The 25299-nt window shown below is 40.6% G+C and overlaps 1 protein-coding gene across 19 annotated transcripts in view; it reads left to right on the top strand.

The window, feature by feature from the left end:
* The window catches only part of RC3H1 (ring finger and CCCH-type domains 1), a 61761-nt gene that overhangs the window by 21154 nt on the left and 15308 nt on the right, over positions 1-25299 (top strand). For 11 of the 19 annotated variants that reach the window (XM_082054250.1, XM_082054249.1, XM_082054242.1 and 8 more), the window contains 13 exons: positions 1438-1811; positions 7956-8076; positions 8692-8931; positions 10067-10242; positions 11066-11266; positions 12345-12477; positions 13992-14110; positions 16014-16126; positions 19763-20044; positions 20365-20582; positions 22019-22395; positions 23527-23658; positions 24230-24436. In XM_082054250.1, coding sequence (XP_081910376.1) covers positions 1581-1811; positions 7956-8076; positions 8692-8931; positions 10067-10242; positions 11066-11266; positions 12345-12477; positions 13992-14110; positions 16014-16126; positions 19763-20044; positions 20365-20582; positions 22019-22395; positions 23527-23658; positions 24230-24436 — 2550 coding nt within the window. In that variant the 5' untranslated portion in view covers positions 1438-1580. The remainder of the gene's footprint in view (positions 1-1437; positions 1812-7955; positions 8077-8691; positions 8932-10066; positions 10243-11065; positions 11267-12344; positions 12478-13991; positions 14111-16013; positions 16127-19762; positions 20045-20364; positions 20583-22018; positions 22396-23526; positions 23659-24229; positions 24437-25299) is intronic. The other 8 variants (XM_082054248.1, XM_082054247.1, XM_082054246.1 and 5 more) reach the window with 4 other exon arrangements.

Below are 25299 nucleotides of genomic sequence, written 5' to 3'. Positions count from 1 at the left end.
TTTTAGAACTAAGCTTTAATGTTTCATTGATGAAACATGGCTAAAAGCTTATACTAGTAACTCTTCATTATTTGCTTTGACAAAATGATGTTAGCTGTGAATAACATTGCACTAAATTCCATAAAAAAAGCCTGAGGCTTTTCAGAGTCTGTGTTTTATTTAGCATTAGACTTTTGTTGCTGTTTTAAAATGTTTTGCGTCCTAACTTGAAGTTTCTCTCTCTGTCTTGTCTTAGAATTGAGATTTTAATTTTGAGGTTGTTTTTAAAGCTAAGATTTTATGAAAGGTTGCTGGTTCTTATACAAGAACTTTCTATCTGAACGGGTATTAGGAAGCAGGTACAGACTGCTCAGTGTAAAACCTAAGCCTAAGCCTAAGTCTGTGGGAAAGTGAAGCTAATATATTTGGGTTCTTGGGGTGGGTTTTTTTCTTGTTGTTTTGCTTCTTCATTTAGAAAAATCTGTTTGGTAGTAAAACTGTGTGAGCTGCACTGTTTTCTTGCTAGTTTCACTGGTGATAGAAGGTAAGTCAGACGTCAGTTTGGGGGTTCCTTGAGAAACAGTTGTCATTCTTCCAGTCCAAAGTGACTTCTAGATATTTTCCTCCTGCTTTAGAGGGATGGAGCAGTTTGGTAGAGAGCCCGGGGGGCAAGTTCTGAATGCTGAATTATACCCAGCGATGCAGGGAGATTTCCAGGATAACTGGGAGGTGGCTGGATAAGCCCATGTGGTACTGTGGAGCTCTGCACAGATCGGCTTGTCTGCACGTCCAGTAGTAGCAGTACATAGTATTGCAGTCATACAGTGTCTGACTATACCCTGAGCTATTCATCTGCGTCTTCTTGAGGTTATGGCAGCTCACGTGTCCCCACAGCATCACTGTGTGCCATGCCAGAGCCCACTGAACTCGGAGGAAACCTTACTTGTCATGAATGTTTTGGATGAAGCTTTGTCGAAGCAGAATTAATTAAAACTTTAATATGGTAAAAAAAAAAAATATATATATATATATATAAATAGTGGCATAAGCACAACAGCACTTCAAAAATTATCATTCTTTATCCAAATGTAGTTGATGTTAATTAGCTCATTTGTAAAGAAAAAAGTGAACATAAAACCAAAAAGCTAATTAGTCTCTAACTTCAGTGAGATAGATAACTATATTGTTTTTTGGTTGTTTGGGTTGGTTGGTTTGTTTGTTTTAAGCTTCATACAGGCAGAAATGGCTTTAAGTGGTGTCTTTTAAGTTTTGGCGTTTTTTTCCCAGTGCCAGAAACTAGCGCGAATTAAAGCAAGTCATGACTCAGTCTTCTCTTTAGTGTCAGAACTGCACTCCTAGTTCAGCCATACCTCTGCAAGTGGTATTTACCTAGCACAAAAGATTTCATATGCCAGTTCCAGTAGAGAACGCTCACTTTCTGTTTCTGTTTTCTTTTAGGTTATGTTTCACACTATGTGCTGACTGTCTGTACTTACAGAAGATATTTAAAAGCAAACAGACTTTTTTTTTTTTCCCCAAGATTTTGATTCCAGTGGAATCTGCGCTTTAGACTTTTGTCTTGTCAATTTACTCCTGAAGCAATGCCTGTACAAGCTCCACAATGGACGGATTTTCTCTCCTGCCCGATTTGCACACAGACTTTCGACGAAACGATTCGGAAGCCCATCAGCTTGGGTTGCGGACACACTGTCTGCAAGATGTGCCTCAACAAGCTCCACCGTAAGGCATGTCCCTTTGACCAGACCACTATCAACACAGACATTGACCTCCTGCCTGTGAACTCAGCCTTGCTGCAACTAGTGGGTGCTCAGGTATTGGTGCTTTTTTAAATTCTGTGTCCTGCATTGTTTTCCTTCTTTTAGATGGGTAATTAATGAATAAAGAATGTAATTCTGCATTAATTGTGTGTAGAGTAGACACCTTTTTGTAGACTGACTTTGACAAATGCAGGTTTTAGACCTTCGATGTGCTGTAGTAGAGGTGGCTGGAACAGCAGTTGAGATCTTGCTTACACTGGTTGCTGTAAAACTTTGTTACATCTAAATTAGTGTAACCTGGGCTGTTCCCTTCCTTCTTCACCAACTTCTATCTAGTCATGCTCTCCCGAAAAGCTGAACTGGATCCAGGAGCTTATCTTGTGGGAAGCCATTCTTCTTCTGTGTTGCTTCCTTTACCATATTCATGCTATGGACTTGTGATCGGTTGTCCCAAAGCAAGAGGAGAGAGTAAGGGAAGTGGGACAGACCCCTCTGGTAGCAGCCTTGGTACTGCCTTGTGTTCAGTTTGAAACGGTGCTCTGGAAATATAATTTCCTGAGCTGACATGTTAATCTAAATCCATATAGGTGGATGAGGGGAGTCTGCCCGAGACTCAAACAGGTACTTGTGAGGTGAGCTGAACCAGTGATCTGATGGGGATGAGAGTGCTCTGGCAGCACTGGGATGTGTAGAAAGCAGGATCACCCTGTTCAGCTGCAGCACAGACTTAAATTGGCATCAGCCACGGTTAGATTGCTGGTAATTTCCTGTGACCCGTGCCATACCCAAGGCTGGACAGGATTGTGAGCTTGGGGAAAGGAGGGACAATCATGTCTAACTTATTATGGGTGAGGAATAAAAATGTAGACAGGCTGGGGTTTTTGTTTTGTTCTACTTCTGTGTCTGGGCTGAGCTGAGTCTCGGAGGTAGCAGAAAATGCCATGAGATCCACAGCTCAGGGAAAAGAGAAGAGCTCTGTTGTGGAGGAACTTCAAAAGGTGTGGAGGAAAGAAAGATGTTTTTATGATGCTTTTCATTAGGCACTGTGACCTGGAGAGATTCAGATGGTGTTTTGCCACTTCTTTTTTTGTTTGATATATCGAGTAATATGGCTAGCTTGTTCTTTTGTGGTGTATGGCATAGGAGTTGTTTCAGAAGCTTAAAAATTAGGTTGTGTTCCTGGCTGTGCTGAGTGACTCATCCTGCTCTGCAGGAGAGGGCGGTGAGATTGTGTGCCTCCATTTCTGTGATAACTCTGCTGCCATCCTTAAAGAGCTTCAAAGCAGTGTGGAATCTGTGGGTGATGCCATAAATAAATAATGTCATTCTCTTTCTCCCTTCTTCCTTCCTCTGAGTTTCTAGAATAGTTCCAACTGCAGCCAAATACCCACCTTTATCATAAATGTCTCTTTCTTCTTGCATTTTGGGGGTTGTTTTGTATGCATTTGTTAAGCTTTGTGAGAAGCCATGTGATAGCTTTAACTTGATCTTTACCTGAATTAAAATTTCCATAAAAACAAGATCCTCTGCAATGAGTAAAACTCTCTGCTTCTGTTACAAGTAATTTAGAACTTTATTCTGGTTTTGTTAGTCATCCAACCAGGGTGTCCTTATCTGTACGTGTGTGAGGTATGAAGAAGGAAGAGCAGCTTCATGATAGTATTGGATTTGTCTTGAGAGTGAACTGAATTCTCGGTTGCAACTTTGAACTAATGACATTTTTGTGCTACTTTTTATATTTACGTGATCAGGATTTATAAGACCTTGTTTCTTGGTGACCTGAAAGCTGCAAATGCCACCCAAAAAACACATTGTTCTCTTCCCCCTCATTTGTACCATCTCCCTCTCAGTTCCTAATTCCAGTGAGCATGTGAATGAAATCAAGGTTCACTATAACTCTCCCTCCTTTCTTTTCTTTCCTTTTCCATTCCTGGCACCTGTTGTAGTGTTTACCAGACTGTGGAGTATTAGAAAGTAAGTACACTGTGCACTCAAGGACAGGGAACCAGTTCTTCTCTGTGGCCATTTTTTTCATGTTTTTACAGAAAAAGGCTTTGTTAAGGGAAAAAGAAACAAAAAAAAAAAGGTACTTGGGAGAAATGACTGTAATTTTGAACTCTGTCCTGTTAAGAAGGTGGGCTCTCTTTGTTACTTAGCCACCAAAATGATCTGTAAGCAGCAAGCCAGCTTACAGAGCATGAGTAGCTAATATCAACAGATTTAATTTTCTTGTTCCGCTTGGTTTAGTTTCAGGAGGATAAATGTGTCATTAACATCCTCTAACCTCCAACAAATGCCCGCACACCTTAACCTGAGTCCAAGGGGAGATGCACGTTAGTTTAATTTTTTAATTATTCCAAAAACCAGGTTTTATTATAGAAGGAATACAACACAAAGCTTTTATCTGGGGGGAGAGAACAATTTGTTCTTTTCCCTGTGGGGTGGCTTCTGAGAAGTTCGCACATTTCTAAGTGTTAAGTGCATCTTTGCTGGAGGCAGAGGCGGAAACCAGGCGGTTTGAAGAATCAAATCTATTCTGCTGTGACTGGCAGCAATGATAGGATTCCAGGGCAAGTCATGTTGGTTGGCTTTTGCACAGGCACAAGGGGTGAAATAAGCAGGATTGTATTTCTGGGGAAAATGTGCTAAGTTTGTCACACAGCCACCCAGGAAAGTAGTAACCTCTTTCTCTGATGATAGCATTCTCTCTCTATGTAGGTTTCATCACTTTAATGGTGAAAAGAGTTGTTTTTTTACTTGAATTAGAGGCTGTTTCTCAGTTTTCCCTCTCCTTACCTCTTCCACAAAATGAAACTTTTTGCCCAGATTATAGCCACCCTTGATGTGAAAATTAACTGTTGCAGATACACAAATGCTGTTCCCCTACTGTACAGAGCCACAAAAGAGGAATTTCTGTGAAGTTGTTTTTAGTGCAAGCTCTTGAGGAACTGAAAACAGTAGACTTTGGGTTGTGTTTGGTTTTGGGGTTTTTTGGCAGGAAGCAAATAATCTGTTTGCAGAGTGTGTGAGGGGGTGGAAATATTGGAAGAAACAGATTTCAGTCCACACAAAAAGAGGTTTGGTCTGTTTAACACGTTCTCATTCTGTGCAATTAGATGTCTAATGGTAATTAGTGACAACTCAAGCTGACATCCTTCATCAAGTTACGCTGAAATCCCCAATTTGGCATCACTGCCTGGTTAGAGATGCTGGTTTAGTGTTCTTTTCCGGTTCCCTTCCTCATGGCATCATAACCGGCCTCTTCCCACAGCCACAGGCAGCCATGCTGATGGGCGACATTCCACTGTCGGGATACAGTCATTGCCGAGGCAGATGCACACAAAATGAGCACAAATTTAAAGTGATTAAACATCTGAGATTATTCTTCCTGTCTTGTTCTTGTTCCCCTGGGGAAGTGTTGATTATTATATTATGTAAAGACATTTGCATTGAAAACTGTGATACGGGTGTGGTGTCTGAGGGAATGGAATATTGAATGAGCATGAAAAGAATGAATTTGCTCTGAAAGGCGTCTTGTTTGGAGGCTCTCAAGAGGTGGAAAGAGAAGTGACCATAAGGTCTCGTGTGCTATTGAAAGGTTATTTTGTCAAGGGGAACTGAAAATGTTTTGGAGTCGAATTATTTCTCAGTCTTCCCTCAGCAATTACATGACAGAATCAAAATTAAAATTCGGATCTCCTGTGACTTCTCTGAATCATGTTTTTATTTTTCTCTTGGTAGGTGCTGTTCTTAAAATTATTCTAACCCTAAAATATTTCAAAAAGTCTCGGAAGTGCATATAATAGAATCAGCAAAAGGGCAAATTATTTTTAAGTTTTACTGTGAGATGCATCACATGAGTGAAGATGAGTTGTGTGTGGGGAGAAATATGTTCTTGTCTCCTGACAACCACCAAATAAGCATCTTATTTTATTGTTCAATACTACACTTGCTCCAGCTTAAGATGAAAGTTTAATCTCTTGTGGGCTCATTTTGCAAAAAGTACAGTTGTGCATGGCTTTTAGATTTTTACACTGAAGCTTTCCTTGTAAAGAGAAGAAAGGGGAATGATATGCAGTAACGCAGCATTGAATAGCTTGATTAACTCTTGCAAGTTTTTCTATGCCAGCTTTTCCCTGCGGGAAGCTTTCTGATAGCTGCCGAGACAGTCCCTGTGTCTCTCTGGTGGAGTTGTGCTGTGTATGGCATTCCAAAGCGCTGCTATGAATGTGTGCTAAACCTGCCTTAATTCCAGATCGCAATCCAGGGCTGGACACGGCTTCCCGTCCCATGGCTGCCCCGACCCCTCTTTGTCTGCTGGCTGTTGTGACACTATAGTCGCGTTTCACATCGTCACTGATGGCAGACTGAATGCTTGCAGGAGCAGATAGGAATTTGCACAGACTGTATTACAGCAGTAAATATGGCAGGGACTGTGCAGTCTGTCTTGGCACAAATGCATGAGATGTGTGTTGTTTTATCAATAAGCCAGTTGTGCTCGTATTACTACCCAGACAGAAGCAGGCTGCTAAAATGGCAGTGGCTTTGAAAAGGAGGTGGAGTATTCTGTTAACATGAAAGCAAATATTGAAGGTGCTTGTATTTTTTCCCAAATCCCAAGAAACCAGTCCAACTGAGGCTGTTGCAACAGTTATGGCTGATCACTGTAAATACAGTTGCAAAATCTCCTTTTGCTGAAAACAAACAAACAACTAAACAAATGCCACTCTGTCCCTGAAACTAAAACACCCCCAAAACCTCAGGAGTTGACTGCAGTCTGTGAAAGCATCCAGGGTGGCCTTGCCGTCTTGGTGTGATTGAACTTGGTTTTGTTTTTCCCTTGAATAGGAGTAAAAGGGGAGGCATCTGATCCAGACTGTCTTGATTATGTTAGTTTTGGGTTAGTATCAACTGTCTTAATTGCAGCTGATAGGTTACACTGGGAGACTTTTTTTGCCACCTACTGTAAAGGCAAGAGCTATGCAGCTGGTAACTTTATTTTGCAGGGTGTGTCAAATGAGCAACTCAGCCCCACAGTTGTCTAAGCCTGTAGAAGTGTGATTGTATGATTGAAACAGCTTGCTTTCTATTAACATTGATAGGAAAGCTCCTGTCCATAGTGGTGGTGGCAATCCTATGTATATATGTGTGTGTATATATTTTAGTTATCACTGCCTTTATTTGCTGCTGCTCCCACGCGTGGCTTGGTTGCACGTGAAGGTTAGTGGGTTTGTAGCTTATTTAACTGAAGCATTAAAGGCTTGTGCTTGGAGATGGAGCACCTTGATTAGTCCTTGTTAGCAGCTGTGTGGGATTAGCTTCTTGTTATTGCCAGTGGGGTAGCGATCGGCTTGAAGACAGAAGTTTGAGATCCTTTTGCACTTCAGCAGCATATGCAGAAAGTGCTCATGTTTAGTCTTCTGAGAAATTCAAGTTCTCTATGCTATCATATATTGATATTGCTGAATAGTGATGCTGAGAAACAGCACTACAGGGCTATGCTGCACCCCTAAAAAGAAAACAATGCAGTCAGATTAATACTTGCAGGGTGTGTTTGTATTCACAATGTAGGATAACTTGGTCTTGCTGCTTGATAATTGGGTCTAATCAGAGTGTGTTCCGAGGGTGTCTTAGTCAATTTGCTGATAAGTCTTTCTCCCACTAATCCCAGTAGCTCTGATCGGTTATCCCCAGATGACTTGAGAGCTCTGAGACCCGAGGTATGAATCTGTACTTACCTACAAACCAGGATTTGTCTGGTTTGTTCTGGGTTGTTGTTGTGTTTTTTTTTTTTTTTTTTTTGACCAGTCAGCTTTGAGAATGTCTCAATATGTTTGTTATTTCCGCCAAAGTTTTATAGTTATAAGAATAGTTATAACAGTTATAAGAAATGCCATGTTTCTCATGTAATAATTTTTTTGTCCTGGAATAAGCCTTCTGCTCCTAGTTCCTGCCAGTCACTAAATAAATCTGCTAACTACGAATTCTCTTCATTTTTTGGTCTTACTTTTGCTTTTTTTTTTTTTTAAGAATGCTATTTGTTCATTAAGCAAGCTGAAAAAATGCTTACTAATATAGAAAAAGCACAGAAGAGGATGAAAACAGGAAATGCTTGATATTAACAAGCTTGATTTGGTGTGGTAAGCATGACTGCCACTTATTTATGCACATTCATTGTGGACTGTCATCTCTTTTCAGGTTCCTGAGCAGCAGCCAATTACTTTATGTAGTGGAGCTGAAGACACCAAGCATTATGAGGAGGGCAAGAAATGTGTGGAAGAATTAGCATTGTACCTCAAACCACTGAGCAGCGCAAGAGGTAGCTCCTGCATTGTTTCCTTTGAAAACGAAAGCTGAAAACAGATAAGATGCAAAACAAACTATGCAGATGGCACATTTGTGAATCAATTTTTGCACATAATTAAACATTACCCAAGCAGTTTTTCACTTGGTGTGAGTTTGGTTTGCCCAGGCCAAAGAACCGGAGATACTAGATATAGATAAAAATCCAAATGTTTTGTGAAAACAGACAAGTGATCAAAGGTGGCAGTGATCGCTGAAGCCCATAAATGGGGGAAGATCCTACTCTTGAGGAGTCCCCTGGGAATCCATATGGGAGGAGGCAGGAGTGACTTCCAACATGGGGAGAGAATTTATTAGAGCTTCCATCCTAGGGAGCCATATCAGTCAATCACAAGACTTAAAACTGTGACAAAGCAGACCCTTAGGAACTGTTTGCTTTTAGTGCTGGATAAAACTGACAAAACCAAACTTCTGATATGCCTTCTCTGGTGTTCTGTTTAATAAAGTGGACATCAGGAGAACTGCGTTTGTACTTCTGCAGCAGGTTGAAGGCTGGCATAAGAATAGGACATATGAAATAGTTTATATATTTGTTTATATATTTGTTTTTCTCCTTCATTTTGTTTTGAAGGTGTGGGTCTTAACAGTACTACTCAGAGCGTGCTAAGTCGTCCTATGCAAAGGAAACTTGTGACGTTAGTTCATTGCCAGCTAGTGGAGGAAGAAGGGCGGATCAGAGCCATGCGTGCAGCGCGGTCACTCGGTGAAAGAACAGTCACAGAGCTCATCCTTCAGCATCAAAATCCTCAGCAGCTCTCCTCCAACCTCTGGGCTGCAGTGAGAGCCAGAGGATGCCAGTTCCTCGGACCAGGTAGATCACATCACAGCACTGCTTCTGTAGTAGGAATGATCCAGAATGAAGGAGGATCGATAAACAGGTGTCAAAGTGACTGAGTGATTTTTATTAGGCAGTGGCTTAATTTCTTAATAGTAGGTCTTCAGAATTAATGATTTATCTGTTTGGCTGCTGCCATGAACTTCTCGCTTTGCAAAAGACTTGCGAAGTCTTCTGTAAAATTCAGGATAATGCATGTCCTTTTGTTCTTGTGATAAGATAAAACGGGAAGTAGTTTCTCACTCGCTATTATTTGAAGATGACCCTTCTAGAAAAAAATAAGGTTACTAGAAGTAACTGGACATGGCTTCTATTACTTCTCTAGGGTAATAAACATAAAAAACAGCTGTGAGGAAAGATTTGTTATGTTTGGAGCATGTGGGTATGCATTTTTAAATAGATAGATACTTAAATTCATTTTCATAGAATAGTAAAACAATTAATGTTGCTTTAAAAAAAATTAATGAAGTCTCATTACTGGAAATGTAGACTTGGTTGAGGACCAATGAAAATAATGCCTTGAAATATGAAGCCAGTTTCTTAATGGAAAAAATAAATAAGCTTTTCCTCAGTGAAACAAATGAAGGAAAATTAACTTTTGGGTGCTAACTTTTGTACCGCTACAGAGAAGAGAGAGAGGCTTATTACCTAGCCAAATATGTGGTGCTACAGCACCTCATCTATTTGTGTGGGCACTAGTTGCTCTTTTACTAGCATGGGAACCAACCTGGCCCTTCCTCAGCCTATCAGCTGCTTCTGCTGGAATAGGTGTGGGACAGATAATACACTTGGAAAACTCTTCTGTCAATAATAAAGTCATATAGACAGGAATGAAGAAGTCCTCCTATCATCTGATACCCAATATAGAACAAATAATAATTAGAAAAAGTTAAAAATTCTATCTCCCCAGTCACAGTCTGGGAATCTGGAAGTGTTCCTTCCTTCTTTTCCCTCCTTTCTTGCTCAGCTCCCTTTCCTGTCTGTGGGTTTGTGTGTGTTATGGGGTAGGGGGGGTTGTAGCTGGTCTCCCACTTGTAGGGAAGCAAACTGTGCAAAAATCTTTCTTGGTCTTCTCTCGTACTGCATCTCTTCATATTTCCCCCCCCACCAGCAATGCAAGAGGAGGCTTTAAAGCTTGTTCTGCTGGCTCTGGAAGACGGATCTGCTTTATCACGGAAGGTCTTGGTTCTCTTTGTGGTTCAGAGGCTGGAGCCGCGATTTCCTCAGGCTTCTAAGACAAGCATTGGGCACGTTGTCCAGCTTCTTTACAGAGCCTCATGCTTCAAGGTATGACAAAGATCCCACTTGGAGATTTCATAACACTATGAAAAATACTGGTTTTCATTTTCCATTTTCATTATCCTGTAGCATTACACGTGCCCAGAAGATCTGTAGTTATAGAATTAAGCATCAAGTCTCACATATGCTTGGAGAGTTCTTTATTGTATGGCTGTGATGGCAATGTAGGCCGAAATGGCAGCTGTAAGCTGTAAAGCTAGGTTTTTACTCCGTCCAGGTTTAATAATTGCACAGTAACAAAACCTGTAAGCCAGCATAACTTCTCTCCTTAGAAAAGACTTAAAGCTGGAAAATCCCTAGTTCTGTTAATTGAGTGGTGGTATGGTTAGGAACAAAGAAGTATAAGGCTCTTGGATATCAGAGTTTTATAGAGAGAACTTAAGCTGCGTATTGCACTTTACAGTATTTAATGGTTCATTCCTAGGTGCTCAACTTGGATTTCATTGATTTTTGCCAAACAAGGAGAAAAATGCTTTGTTGCTGCTGCTTGTATCCTCAAACAAAATTATGCAATACAAACAAAACACCTTGAGTAGAAAAGTAAGGTGTGGATGCTATAAAGTCATTTAGGGAGTGACACTTCCACCAGTATCTGGAGCAGAATCTGAGTAAATTATGCTTGGTATCCGTTTCATAGTGGTTCCAGTTTATGCACGGTGTGTTATTCTAGTAGTTCACTGCATGGTATCATAGTTCAGTTTAGTTTGGGAGGAAGAACTTAATTGCTGACTGAAGATTTCACTTGCCTTGGACTTTACCTAATCTCTGGTTTATCCTGCTTAATTGTGTTTGGCTGTTTTCTCCCCACTAGGTGACAAAGCGAGATGAGGATTCTTCCCTAATGCAACTGAAGGAGGAATTTCGCACTTATGAAGCTCTGAGAAGGGAGCATGATTCCCAGATAGTTCAAATTGCTATGGAAGCAGGTCTACGCATTGCACCAGATCAGTGGTCCTCGCTGTTATATGGAGACCAGTCTCACAAGTCCCACATGCAGTCTATCATTGACAAGGTAAAGCCACCTAAAATCAGCCTAGTCTTAGTGTGTTTGTAACTGTAGTAGGTTTAAATGCTTGTAGAGTGAATTTACAAATTGTACCCATGTGTACTCACCCATTATTTGCCCTGTTATTTCAAAACCTGTTATGGCCTAAATAATTAGAATATAAATTTGTAATCTACTGCTCCCTCTGCCATCCTTCCACCTCTTTCTACTTGACCTCTTTCTGCAAATGGGAAGCCACAAAGGTTAGTTAGCTGCACAGCTGGTAACTGCCAGGGTGGTAACCAGAGGTTAGTGCTTCATGTTCTCAGGCTGGAGCCTGGTGCATAAGTTAAAAGAAAATCAGTCCCTTAGTCTATACCTGAAGTAAGTATTTCTTAAAATGACTTGACCTCTGGAAATGCCCAGGTTTCTTTTCATTTAGAGGGAACTTAAGATAAATGGGCTTTTAAATTAGGGACTCACAGGTAAGTGCCTGCATTAGGTGAGATTGTTGAATGGCTACAAAAGCTGTGCAGGAGGATCAGTTTCAAGATTGGTCTGCTCTCTGTTTGTGCATTATCCCACCTATTCAGGTGTCTTGCCAGACACCTCCTGAAGGATGTTGGTAGAAGAATTAAAGGATTTTTAAATACTGAAATTATGTGATGTTAGTAGCTGGAATGTTGCTAGCTACCTTTATCCTCCAACCATCTTCTCTTTATTGTCTGCTGTACTCAGTTTAGAGCAAGTTGCAAACCTCTTTGTTTTGAGACTAGACTTTAAATCTTAATTAAATGGTTTTTAATATTCTGTATTTTTTTTTCTGGGTGCCAGCACAACGCAGAAAAGAAATAGGTTACATTACTAGAAATAATACCACCCTTTGTTTTGTCTATTTAGAGCTGTATTCTTACTTGCTATGTTAAAGAGTTGTGCATCCTTTAATGCTGGAGAAGGAATTTTAAAGAAGGTGCTGGAAGGGGCTTGTGTGAAAAACATTTCAGTCCAGTTTTGGAAGACAGCTCTTGTGAGCTCGTGGGACAGCTTTCAGAAACCATAAGGATTACTTTGCCTGTAGAAAGTTAACTATTATAATTTTATTAAGTTGCAGACCCCAGCCTCATTTGCACAGAGTGTTCAGGAATTAACTATTGCTCTTCAGAGGACTGGAGATCCAGCTAACCTGAATCGTCTTCGACCACACCTAGAGCTCCTGGCAAATATTGATCCCAGTCCAGGTAAATCTGGATGTTCTATAAAAACCTTTAACTTACAGTTTAGCAAGAGGAGCTTAACACTATTGAAGGGCTGAAAGCTGTTCATCAAGTGGAAGGAAACATCTTTGAACTCAAACTTAAGATTCTTGAGTGTTATTTGTAACCAGCCTGGGAACAGCAGTAATCTGGGTGAGGAACTGAACAATTCTGAAGCTAAAATAGATTCAAAAATGTGGCAGGAATAATTTCCGCACTTCTCTGAAGAGAGAACATCATTGTTTGATAGTACTGGGTTAGCATGGGTGAAGATGCTGAATACATACAGTGCTGTGAGCTTACATGATGTGTACTTGATTTTGGGCAATGCTAACAGGGGGGAGCGGCAGCACTCTTAGCTTCTTCCTTTTCCCTTTAATACACCTACTGCTATTTGTTTAGAAACTGGGGGAAATCTTCAAGAAAACACTTAGCAGATGAAGGACTTCTGTTAACTTACCTAAAAATTGTATGTCTTCCTTTGTTCGAGAAGTACCATGTATTAATTTTTTCATCTGAAGTCTCTAGCCTGCAGATATTGTGCTCAGAAGACTCTTTTAAAAGCAGCTTAAAATCATAAGGCATGTTCTGTGTAAACAATTTCAGATTCCAAAGTAGAATTTGGATAAATTGAACAGACAGAAGCAGGGCAAAAATCAGTCTAGACAAGAAAGGTTTGTTATCCCAGGGAACTGAGTATTTTTCTTGTTGATATGTAATTTTGCAAGGGTGTGAACGACAGTCTGGGAAGGGGAAGTTACTAATAATGGAAAAGTTGAAGGGCCTCTGGAAGAAAGCAGTCCTTGTGAGTGGAATAGAATGTAATTGTGCAAAAGACCTTGAAAGGCGCTTACTGAAGCACTCGAGGTCCTGTGTTTTGCAGCAGAGTGTGTAGGCATGTGGTGAGAGTGTCATCTGCTGGAACACATTAAATGATTAGAGAAGTAAATTGGCTAGAAAGAACAAGTGCCGCTATAGAATTAAGGCTGTACAATTTATTCACACTGCTGTGGTCTGATGCGTAGATTTGTCTTGTGACATTTTTCTGAGAGGCATCAGTTTTTGTTGCTGTTGAGTGGCTGTGCCTGTGTGATCTAGGCCAGTGATGATGGTATTTGTACAGAATGATTTTACCTACAGGAGTCTTGAGTGCGAAGAGGGATTTTCAGCACAGTTCTTTTCATTATGTGCAGAGTTTGTGCAATGCATTTACTCGGGAGTTATTGTAGGATATGATAGTTGTGGTAGGAGATAATTTGACATAGTCTTGCCGACTCTTTTGATACTTTGTGTGGTTCAATTTTGAGCCTATAGCTTTATTCTTTAAGTGGTACATATCCCTGAATTAAGGTGCTGAATGCTTTTTATCTAATGACACACAGATATGATAAAATCTTTTTGGTTGTCAATCGAAGTTTTGTGATACTGGTGGTTTCTTTGTGCCTGATTTTGGAGAATCCTTCTGACTTTTTATATTCTGTTTACTGTCCATACAATAGATGCCCCACCTCCAACATGGGAACAACTGGAAAATGGACTAGTTGCTGTGAGGACTGTGGTTCATGGCTTAGTCGATTATATCCAGAATCACAGCAAGAAAGGAACAGATCAGCAACAGGTAAAAGCTAAATCATTTAGCAAGTACTTACCCCTAAAATTGTATTGGCTGTGTCCAAGAGTAGAGGTTTACTGATGTTGTAAAAGATCTGATTTGACAAAGATCTGATTTAAAAATATGACTGCTGTGTTGTATTTATCAAAACGAAACAAACACGAAAGGAAAAAACCCCAAACCAACAAGGCCACCTCCAATACCTGTTCCATTAATTTGTACAGCTCACTAAAATGAAAAGCAAACAGACTGATCCAGCTGCAAGTGTAGGGAAATGAATAAACAACCATCCTGATGAGAGAGTGGAGAAGAGAAGCTGAGGTGCCTAGAACTGTGATATATGGGGAATTTTCTCGGGCCTCTTTTAATGTGACATTTCAGTCAGATGGCTCTGTGTTAATGAATTTTTTTGTAGACCTGTGCTGTAAAGTTTTAAACTTGTGAAGGCTTTATATTGAGGTGCAATCCAAGTTCCTGAAACAAGTTTTTTTTTGTTTCAGAAATGAGGTGATGTTGCCAAGTGTGTGTGTGTGTGTATATATATATAGATATATATACTTATCTCATAGTTATCACATGTTCCTTTGATCTCATTTTGTTATGTAGCCAAGTTGATATAAATGTGAACTGCTGCTGAAAGACAGAGCTGCCTGTCACACGTTCCCACTCCCACCCTTGCTTTGGCACTCGTCCTCTTGGAGAGCTGGTTTAGGAGGCAGAACTAGTAGAAAGGTTCTCTCTGACAAAAAAAAAAAGGGGGGTGTAAAATCAGAGTGAATTATTTCTGCGTTCACTGAGATTCATAGTGAGCTCTGTTACCAGCAAAAGGAAAAGCAGCAGAAATACACAAATGGGAAAAACACTGAGGGTTTTTGTTCTGGTGACCATTGCCCAGACCTGGTACACACTGTGCTGCTTGGAAGGGAACCCAAAGTCACCCAAGTGGGAGAGGGGACATGTGAGAATTGGGCAGAGCTTTGCTGCCTGGCGGCAGAGGCCAGCAGAGGGCTGTGGAGCATATGTACACCCTGCCAAAGCCTGTTTTCACTATAGTAGATATTTTGTGGATGGCTTCTTACAGATTCACATCTTTTGGCGAAGTTTCTCAGAAAGCAAGAGTTTACTTTCACAGACATTTCCCTCAGTGGGAGCTTTGATAGGGTATAATCTCTGATTTAATTCTGTCATTAAAAAGTGTAGGAACTTAAATGTCTTCAGGCCCACCTCTGGCCTTCTGTCAGAATTTATTTAGAGAGACTGGCAAATGGGAGTACACGCAGGCAGCAGGATCGCAGTAAGTCATTGTTTCTTGGGAAACTTAACGAAGAAAAATACAGAAGGCTCTCCATACCCTGCTGATCTGTGTAGGAGTAAGATTGCATCCTCAGCTATTGATGGAAATGTAGATAGTTAAAGAGATTTTTAGTCCAAAGCGGGGTAAAAGGGGATTGATGAAATGTCGCTCTTGTAGAGATCAAAGGGATACTCGTGCCATTTTGAGCTAACAGAAGGCAAAGTAACTGACTAAACTGTACTTGTTTTCAATCTACTGCAAAGGTTGATGAATATTTGGTGGTTTCTTATTAAGCATGGTGATTTTTTCAGCCTGTATCAGCTCTGTGCACTTAACTGTTTCCTGAAACACACAGCTGTGTCCCAGTCAAGCTCCAGTAAGGAATTTGAGTAAAAATGTGTTAAAAAGTGATGGTGATAGTTGTCAAAATGTCTACTCTTGAATATATTAGTTCTGTTCAAGAACCAAACACCAGTACTTCTCCAGTCCTTTATTTCACATAAGGTACTTCTGAAATGTTTAAACTGAAGGAATTCTCAACATCAGACTGCGTTCAGCTCCTGGTTAAGTGCACTTGCATTCAGGTATCTCACCTGGTTTCTCTAACCTTCTCAGCCTCCTCAGCACAGCAAGTACAAGACATACATGTGCCGAGACATGAAACAGCGAGGAGGATGCCCCCGAGGCGCCAGCTGCACCTTCGCACATTCGCAGGAGGAGCTGGAAAAGTAGGTGTATCTCTTATGGTGGAAGTCAGTCCGGTCTTTGTTTCCTCTTCTCCATGCGAGTAATTTATCATACCTGGGAATGGCGAGAGGAGACCTAACTTGTCTGTTACGTTAGCAAGAAATAATGTGAAAAACTTGGTAGCAGTCATCTCTTGAGTTTTAGAACTGTCAGTTCTTAAATGTAGTATGTTTTACTGTATTCAGCTGTAATGCAGCTCTGAAAGTTTGTTTATACAAGTGTTGAGATTTTGGCAGTGGGCTGTTTTCCTTGTTTTTTAAGTGTGACTAAACATGCTTGTTTGCATCCATTTGGTCGTTTATTTGTATGTGTTTCTTATCTTGCATTTATATTCAGGTATGAGAAGTAGGTTGCTGGCAGTTCTAGCTGTAGGGGTTCTCTTGTTCTGTGCTGTGAGGGCTATCCAGAGAGCTAAAAACCAGCATCGCAAGTTTTCTTTCTGCAATGCTCGTTCTTTGAAACTTTTTGACAGATCACCCATTCAATAACCTCAGAGTGGTTAAAGCTATTTTGGAAGAGTTGAAGTGGTGGTCTTATGAAGTCTGCAGTAAATAAGTTATATACATTACAGATTTAGAGTGGACACACAGTTATCCTATAGCAAGCTGCTGCTGTTCTGAAGGTTGTTTTAATATATATATATATATATATATGTATATATATTTTTTTTTTTTGAGTAAAGTGGATCATTTAAGAGTTAAATACAATGTATTTTAAGCGGTATATATAACTAGGTACTTTTTTCTTGGGCTAAAATAATTCATGTCTGTCAAAGAAAAGGCACTTTTTTAAATTGGAAGAAAACTTCAAAGATTTGGAAGTGGTATGCAGTCTTGTCTTTTTTCCTTAATAACTGAAATCTTGAAGCATTAATGTGTCAGTTCATGGGCTGTGTAGCCAGTGTGCAGTGCATAGACAAAGCAAGAAGAAAAAAAGAATGGAGCACGTGGTGTTAGGATGACAAAGGCAGTTATTCAAATGGACAGAGAATAGGACCTTGATAGTTGGGGTTTTTCCTTTTGTTTTAGTGTTAAGAAAATGGAGATGGGTAGCGCTGGTTTGGATGGTTAACAAGGGTGGTGGGTCAGTATTAGTGCCCCTGAACTAGTTGTACCTATCAAGTAGGGTTGTTTGTCAGTGCAGCAGGTGGAGGGGGCCAGTTTTATCCAGACTGGCTTGTGGCCAAGAAGGCCAATGGCATCCTGGGGTGTATTAGAAGGGGGGTGGTTAGTAGGTCCAGAGAGGTTACTCTGTCCTGGGGAGATCACACCTGGAATATTGTGTCCAGTTGTGGCCCCTCAGTTCCAGCAGGACAGGGAACTGCTGGAGAGAGTCCAGCGCAGCCACCAAGATGCTGAAGGGAGTGGAGCATCTCCCGTGTGAGGAAAGGCTGAGGGAGCTGGGGCTCTGGAGCTGGACAAGAGGAGACGGTTTACAGATAGATAAAGGGTGAGTGTCAGGAGGATGGAGCCAGGCTCTTCTCAGTGACAACCAATGATAGGACAAGGGGCAGTGGGTACAAACTAGAACACAAAAGGTTCCACTTAAATTTGAGAAGAAACTTCTTTGGGGTGAGGGTGGCAGAGCCTGGCCCAGGCTGCCCAGGGAGGTTGTGGAGTCTCCTTCTCTGCAGACATTCCAACCCGCCTGGACATCTTCCTGTGTAACCTCATCTGGGTGTTCCTGCTCCGGCAGGGGGATGGAACTAGATGATCTTTTGAGGTCCCTTCCAATCCCTAAAGCTCTGTGATTCTGTGTACCTTAGTACTGATGTTGTTTCAGGGTGAAGGTTGCAGCGGTTTCTGTAGGTGGTTGGTGCACTTTGGGTTCCAGTTCTTCCTTGTACCTTTCAGCTTTGTTTAATTTGAGTAGATACTGCATTAGTGTTCCCCTTTTAAAAATGTTCAGTATGAATAATGTGCATTGCAGTTGCTACGTATTTCCTGTATCTCTATGTAGAGCTTTAAGTTTGCCGGAAGGTTACAGGGAAGTGTGTGGTAATGCCTTAGGTAACAAATTATAATCCAGACTTGCTTAAACAGCAGCTGATTCCCCTCTTGGCAAGAGACAAAGACCTAATGTGCATAAACAAGTACTAAAATTTTTACATTATTTTTATGTCCTGCACATGTGGAGACTGCAACAAAGATTCCTAAAATTGTCTTGAAAAATCCAGAGGGCAGCACTATGCAACTTTTATTCTAACTATTTTGTTACGGAGGGTGCTACTTAAACTCTTTCTGTCACCTTTGATTGAATGAGTGTCAATACATGTGCACCCGTCTCTCCTGAGTGTGCTGTTACGTTCCAGATGAATGAGTAGGGATGACCTGTCCTCCTCATCTTGCAAATTGTGCGCAAATATTGGGAGAGTCGGGAGCCGTTGGACACTGTGCTTTTAGACCCCTGGTGGGAGGTGCGTGTCCAGAAATAATTGGCAGGGAGAACATGGCAGTGGTTTCCCAACCTCCTGCTGCTTTGCAGGGAGAAACTGCTTTGGGTATTGAGTGAGATGCTTGTAAAGATTACTCTATACTCAGTCACATCTAAAAAACAAAACAACAACAAAAAAAACACAATGACAAAGAAAACTTTTTGCCTCTGTGTTGCTATTGACACTATGCATGTGGGCGAACATAAAGAAGATTCAGTAATAGAGTGTAACTGCCCCCTTTTTTAATTTTCTACAATAATGTGTTTACCTTCCTACTCTGTGTTACCACCTCACTTTGCTTGTTAGATATGATACAAAAATGTTGGTTTCAACATTCTTGCATAGGAAGTGTCCTCTTCTGCAATATTAAACAGTGGGAACACTCAGACCTGCAAATATTCCCTCCCACTTGCATTCTGGTGTCTCGGCTAATGGCAGGATGTTCAGGGGAGGACCTTCAACTCTGGAATTTGCTCTTTGTTGGGCCAGTACCGTCAGTCTGCTGACTTCTGTGGAACATTAGTTAAAAGGCTTGTGTTTGTTCAGACTTACCAGAAGCAGTTAGTTTTTTTGGAATTAGTTTGTTAAGAGTTTTTATCTCTGCAATCACATAATTTATTAAACAATGCAAATGCTGTAAGTTGCCTGTTGGTATAATAACAAATCCTAACAAACCGTGCTTTAAAAGATATGACGTGGCAATAAAGGCTTGTCTTGGCTTATTGTTGGACAAATGGTGCAAAAGGGAATCTATTCATCTTTTGTCACTTAAATTTTCTGCTATTCATTTCTTCTCTGTATAAAAAAAGACTTGAATAGGCTGTGATTCTTATTCTGAAGCTTCTGATACTACAGGTAGATTTTTTGATGTTTTATTTTGGTTTCCTTCTGTACAGTTGAAATGTATCTGTGTACAGGAAATAAGATGTTAAACTCACTGTGTGAAGTTTAGCTGTGAATTCTTGGTGTACTTGTCATTAAAAATCCATCCTTGTTCTTCTGCTCGAAACTCCTTTTAACAGTTCAAATAGCAGTGAAGCTGTAGTCCAACAGATATTCACAATAAATTTCTCACAAGCCCTTAGGAAACTTGAACTTGAAAATAATATTAAAAATGCAACTCCTGTTCGGTGTTGTTTTTTTTTTTGTTTCATTTTTTGATGTGTGGTTTCTTTTTCTGAAGATTCCGTAAAATGAACAAGCGTCTGGTTCCCAGAAGACCCCTGAGTGCATCCCTGGGCCAGCTGAACGAGGTGGGCCTGCCTTCAGGAGCTATCCTCTCGGAGGAAGGGGGAGTGGACTTGCCCAGTAGGAAAACTCCTGCTCTGCCAAATGGAATTGTGTCAACAGGCAGCACGGTGACGCAACTTATTTCTCGAGGGACTGACTCCAGTTATGAAACAGCTCTGAAGCCGGGGAAGATGGACCATCTGAGCAGCAGTGCCCCTGGATCCCCCCCTGACTTGTACGAGTCTTCCTACATCTTGTTCAAAGTGTCATGTGTGTAAATATGCAGTAGAAACAAAGTAAGCCCATTCACTAGAAAAGAAATAGAACAAGATTTTTTTTTTTTTGGTTGTGTTTTTTTTTCCAAGTGATTAAAGAGGAGAGTAGAAAACTAAAGCTAAAACTTTAAACTGCTTTACTTCCCTATTTTGCTTGTATTTTAATTGGAGAAGGTGATGTAAGCATTCAGAAGTTGGAATATAGATGAAGAACAGCGTTTTTAAAGTACAGAGTGCTGTATCAGACCTTAATGAGAGGTACCATCTCTCTACTTTTTAGGATGGAATCTGTCCCCAAGAGCTCTATTTCTGCCTTACCGGTCAACCCTCACCCTGTGCCCGCTCGGGCCCCAGCAGATCTGCCTTCAGTGTCTGTCGCCAAGCAGCTGCACATGGTACCTCGAGGGTCTCAGCTGTATAACACTCCGCAAGCAGATATGTTTTATCAAGATCCTAGAGGAGCTGCCCCACCATTTGAGCCAGCGCCCTACCAACAAGGTAAGTTTGAGACCAAACTCTCTATCTTTCATCTTCGTACCCATTTAAAGTTGGAGTTTTCTCGCGTGTCATGTGGACTGTAGTCAGTAATGTGGTGCTGGCATAATAAAATGGAAATGGTAGGCTTTTTGTCTTGACTGAGGACTCTAATGCAAGTGAAAACAGGTTTTTATATCCATCCAGTGTAGCAAATCCTTTGTTCTTCAGTTCTTCCCAACTGGGCTGGATCAGGGATCTAATATGGTAAACCTTAATTCAATTTGACTTGGGGAAAATGGAAATAAGGCTTAACAAGCAGAGGGGTTTATGCATGAAGGGTGAAAATACTTACACCCTTAATGAAAAGCATATGAGTGTACCGGAAATGTCTGCGCATGCACATGGTGGTAGAGACAAGTGCGTTTAAGGGAAGGGCTGGGCACAAAAAAAAAAAAGACATCATAAGAAAGGAAATGAGATCAAAAGTTCTAAATATTAAAGAGATGAAGTGGAGAAAGATAATATTGAAGGAGATTAAAACAAAAAGGTATGGTTATACATAAAGACAGAGAATGATTCTTTTGCAACATAAGGTTGGAGAGAGAAATGACAAAGCGAAGTAAAGAAAAATAAGGAATGGAAGTATGAAAGAAGTGGAAAGAAGAAAAAGCCCTAGAAAGGAAGGACACGCATACCCACCATTTTTGAGAAAGTTGCAGAGTGTTTTGAGGCAAAAAAGCTTACATTTGATTATTGTGTGCAAATGAAGATTCGAATTGTCCACAAAATTTGATGAACACATTATTAATGATGAGCACATATTAATGCATAATGTTAAGTTATCCAGAGATCCCAGATATATTACTAAAATCTTCAGGTAACTAGGAGGTGTGATCTTAGTGTTTGGTGATTTGCGGTACTGAAATTTCCTTCTGTTCTTCAAGAGGTAGAACAAATCTTTAGATAATTTTAAATTCTAATTAAACCAAGTTTTTTTACACAGGCAGTGGCTCTGGTATGTTGAGACAAATTGAATTTTTGGTTGCATGGATAAAGATGTACAGGCTCATCTTCAGTTTGCTTTTTAGGTCTTGTATAGCTAAAAGCATTACTATCAATCTGCAGAGACATTCTAGTGAATTATTTCTATTTTTGTGGCACCAGTGATAGGCTCAGTCTCACCACCTCTTCTCCAGCAACTGTGAGCTTTACATCTTACTGGTATCTTATTTAGATAATTAAGCTGTGCTACTTGAGCTTTGTATCAACTTTTGCTTTTTTGTGGTTAATTTTTGTGTAGAAATACAGGTTAGACAGTGGGGGCAAACAATAAATGTGAATTAATTTCTATCATTCTTTCATCATACTTGTAGAATAGAATGTTTGAAATGAGGGTGTTCTGTGAGCTGTGATAATCGCTTTCTTGAATCTGTTTTTTTCCTCTTCCTTCATTTCAGGAGTTTACTATCCCACTCAGTCCATGTCTCGCTTTGTCCGACCTCCTCCATCAGCTCCTGAACCTGGGCCACCTTATTTAGACCATTACCCGCCCTACCTTCAGGATCGCGTGGTGAGCCCCCAGTACACACAGCCGCAGCAGTACCCTCCTATGGGACAGCCCATATATCCACCGCACTATGACAGCCGTCGCGTGTATCCACCGGTCCAGCCGTATCAGCGAGAGGAGATGGTGCGAGGAAGCCCAGTGCCCATTGAGATACCGCCAGTGGCTGTACCCCCCTACGTACCTGAATCCAGAGACAGATACCAGCAAACAGAAGGGTATTGCCCAGTGGCACCACATCTTGGTCAGATCAGACCTTCATGCCACAGGGTATGGCTTTTATATTGTGTTTTTGTAGTTGTTTGAGAGAGGAAGTATAAACTACTTGATTATATAAACTACTGATCATATATTTTTTTTAATTGCAGTAAGGGGGTATTTTTTGTGAGGAAAAAGGAGTTTGAACTTTTTAGGAATGGTGCATTTGAAGCTAATAAAAAACAGGAAGGCAGCTTAGTTACTGGTCAACTCTGCAATTATAATGAAGTTAAAATGTAAAAAAGTGGGCTGCTACTTAGTGCTCAGAGTAGGAAAGCATCATAATTGATTTTGGAAGTCGTATATGGCCCTGACTTCTCCAACAAAGATAATTCTGGAGAGGACCACTCTGATATTTACAGTGTGGGCATATGGTCACATGTGCGTTCTTGTGCTGCCCATCTGTGACTGATCATCTCCGTGCCTAAATAAATAAATATGCGAACATACATCCCTTGATAAAGGAGATAAAATTTCTACTCTTCCAAATTTTCTCTCCTTTTAAGACTTGCCAACTGGAGGGTGTTCCTAGTAGAAGTGTACAAGCCTGTTTGGGTCAGTCACCAGCTGGAATTGAGTCTTGTAGAGTAGTTTGAGTTAAGTAGCTGTCATTCAGATGAATTGTATTACTGAGTCTAGGAAGCATTTTTCATGTAGCTTACAGATTTATTGGTTTTGAGTTTAACATATTTGTGGGATATTTAATTCTATTGCGAAATGAATAATAAATGCAAACTAACTGGTACTAGGTTATGATTTGTAGAGTAGTAACACTTTTCCCCATATGACTAAAATGGGGACTTGCCATGCTGGAACACGTTCCAGTGGAAACTTTGCCAAGCTGGAACGCAGGGTCATGTTGAGCTACCTGTGAGTTAAAAGATAAGTAGTATTAAAGCTAGAAACACGGGGTTAGTTGAGGATCTAATCAGTTTTAGGCAATTAACATTCCCTGCCCTTGGGTTGTCTTGAACTAACACTGGCCAGTGTAGGAATGTGCATGTCCTATGTTAAACATGAAAGTTAACACATAGATCTCAACAAAGTGATTAGTTGTTATTGTACTGATACTGTCTATTCATTGTTTTTCCTTTTATTGCAGTATATGGTTGCCATATCTTTTAAGGTATGTCTTTGTTTCAGCCTCATCCCAGCCTGGATGAACTTCACCGACGAAGGAAAGAGATCATGGCCCAGCTAGAAGAGAGGAAGGTGATTTCTCCACCTCCTTTTGCACCGTCACCAACTTTGCCTCACCCCTTTCATTCAGAGGAGGTAAGCATATTTTGACAAAAATGTGACTTCCTAGCATTTTTAGAAAATACTTTAGAGTTAGTGTTTTCATGATAGGTGAAGACAACACGGAAATTAGAACAGTACAGTGTTGGCACATGGTGGAGGGGTAGGACTTTGGGAAGTCCTTATAGTGCAGTCTCCAGTCTCTTGACTGGCTGTTGGTTCTCTAATCTACCGCTGATCCTAAGCCATCTGCTCTTGGTGCAACCAAGAGAATTAGTTTGGAGCCATTATTAATTGTAGTCAGTCTTCATGTGTAGTGGACTTTGCTTCATTTGTTCCTGACATGTTTAGAGTTAAGTAACAGCATGATAGACGTTTATTTTTTTAACCAAGGTCAAAATATCACTTTCATACTGGCCAAGTGAACAGTCAGCACTGGGAGTGTAGCCAGGTGATCAGAATTTGACACATTTCATGCTTGCTGTGGCCCAATTCCAAATGGTGATGTATCCGATAAAAAAAAAATCCTGGTGGTGTTTTTCTTTAAGTTGTTGAGCTAAGTAGTGGTGGCTGTGAAGCTGCTTCTTCCCTTCACTTACAGAACCAGATTTTTGTTTTTGTACAGTACTTGGATGAAGACCTGAAGGTAGCTGGGAAATACAAAGGAAACGACTATAGCCAGTACTCTCCCTGGTCGTGTGACACCATCGGCTCCTATATTGGAACCAAAGATGCAAAACCCAAAGATGTCGTGGCAGCAAGGAGTGTGGAGATGGCGGTATGTAGCGACGAGGGGAGCTCGGCAGAAAAGCTGGTAATTCTCTGGCTTGGGAGGGACTCTTTGTTTTCCAGGATGATGGCAATGCTTCTATTTATGCTGAAAAGTGTGTTACAGTCAAAGAATGCATTTGCAAGCATGCAGAGTACTTTACTAGTTTTTACTTGAAGGACTCTTTGTGATTTGTGACCGCAAGAATACCTAAAACTTGCATCTAAGTCTGTGCTGCCCTTTTCTGAAGCCATGGCTGTGTTCTTATTTTTTGCTGCTGCATTTTTGCTACGTAAGTGCTGCAAAAGGAAGGGTGTCATCATTGGCCATCATGAATGTAAGAAAAAAAAAAACCAAACAACAAAAAAACAGAACTCTGAAATACCACCACTATTCTGTTTCTTCTGAACATTCAAGCATCACTTGACAGCAAGAAGTATGCTGGTAGCACATCAAGTAGGAAGACATTGAAGTCTTAAAGAGAAAGGACTGCTTAGTCTGAGGGACTGTTTTACAAAGATGCATCTGTTTTTCTCCTTCACCTCCCATCTGCAGAAGTGTTTTAGCATCTTTTGTTTATATATTGTCACTGTTATGGTGACCTTTGGCCAATAAGGAGAGGAGTAAGGAATTTCTGTCCAGAATTTATTCTTCTGTGGACAGGTGCTCACCTGTTGCAACCCCTGAACTAAATCGCAGGATTTTTCTGTTCAGCTTCTGTAAGCCCACGGGCAGGCTTCTCTGCTTCCCCTCTGCATCTTTGGAATTAAATGCATCTGTTTTCCATCCACTGAATTGCTTTCCTGTAAGACCTTGATGGCACTGTGTTAAATGGGAGCAAAAAGGATGCTTTCTCCCAGAAAAAGCAGAGCAAGAAAAGGCATCTTATCTCCATCTGTAGGTTTTTA

Source organism: Streptopelia decaocto (assembly GCF_964273445.1).
Source record: "Streptopelia decaocto genome assembly, chromosome: 5".
In the NCBI taxonomy this organism is placed as follows: domain Eukaryota; kingdom Metazoa; phylum Chordata; class Aves; order Columbiformes; family Columbidae; genus Streptopelia; species Streptopelia decaocto.
The sequence above is the reverse complement of the archived record's forward strand: the minus strand, read 5'-3'. Positions and strand labels throughout refer to the sequence as shown.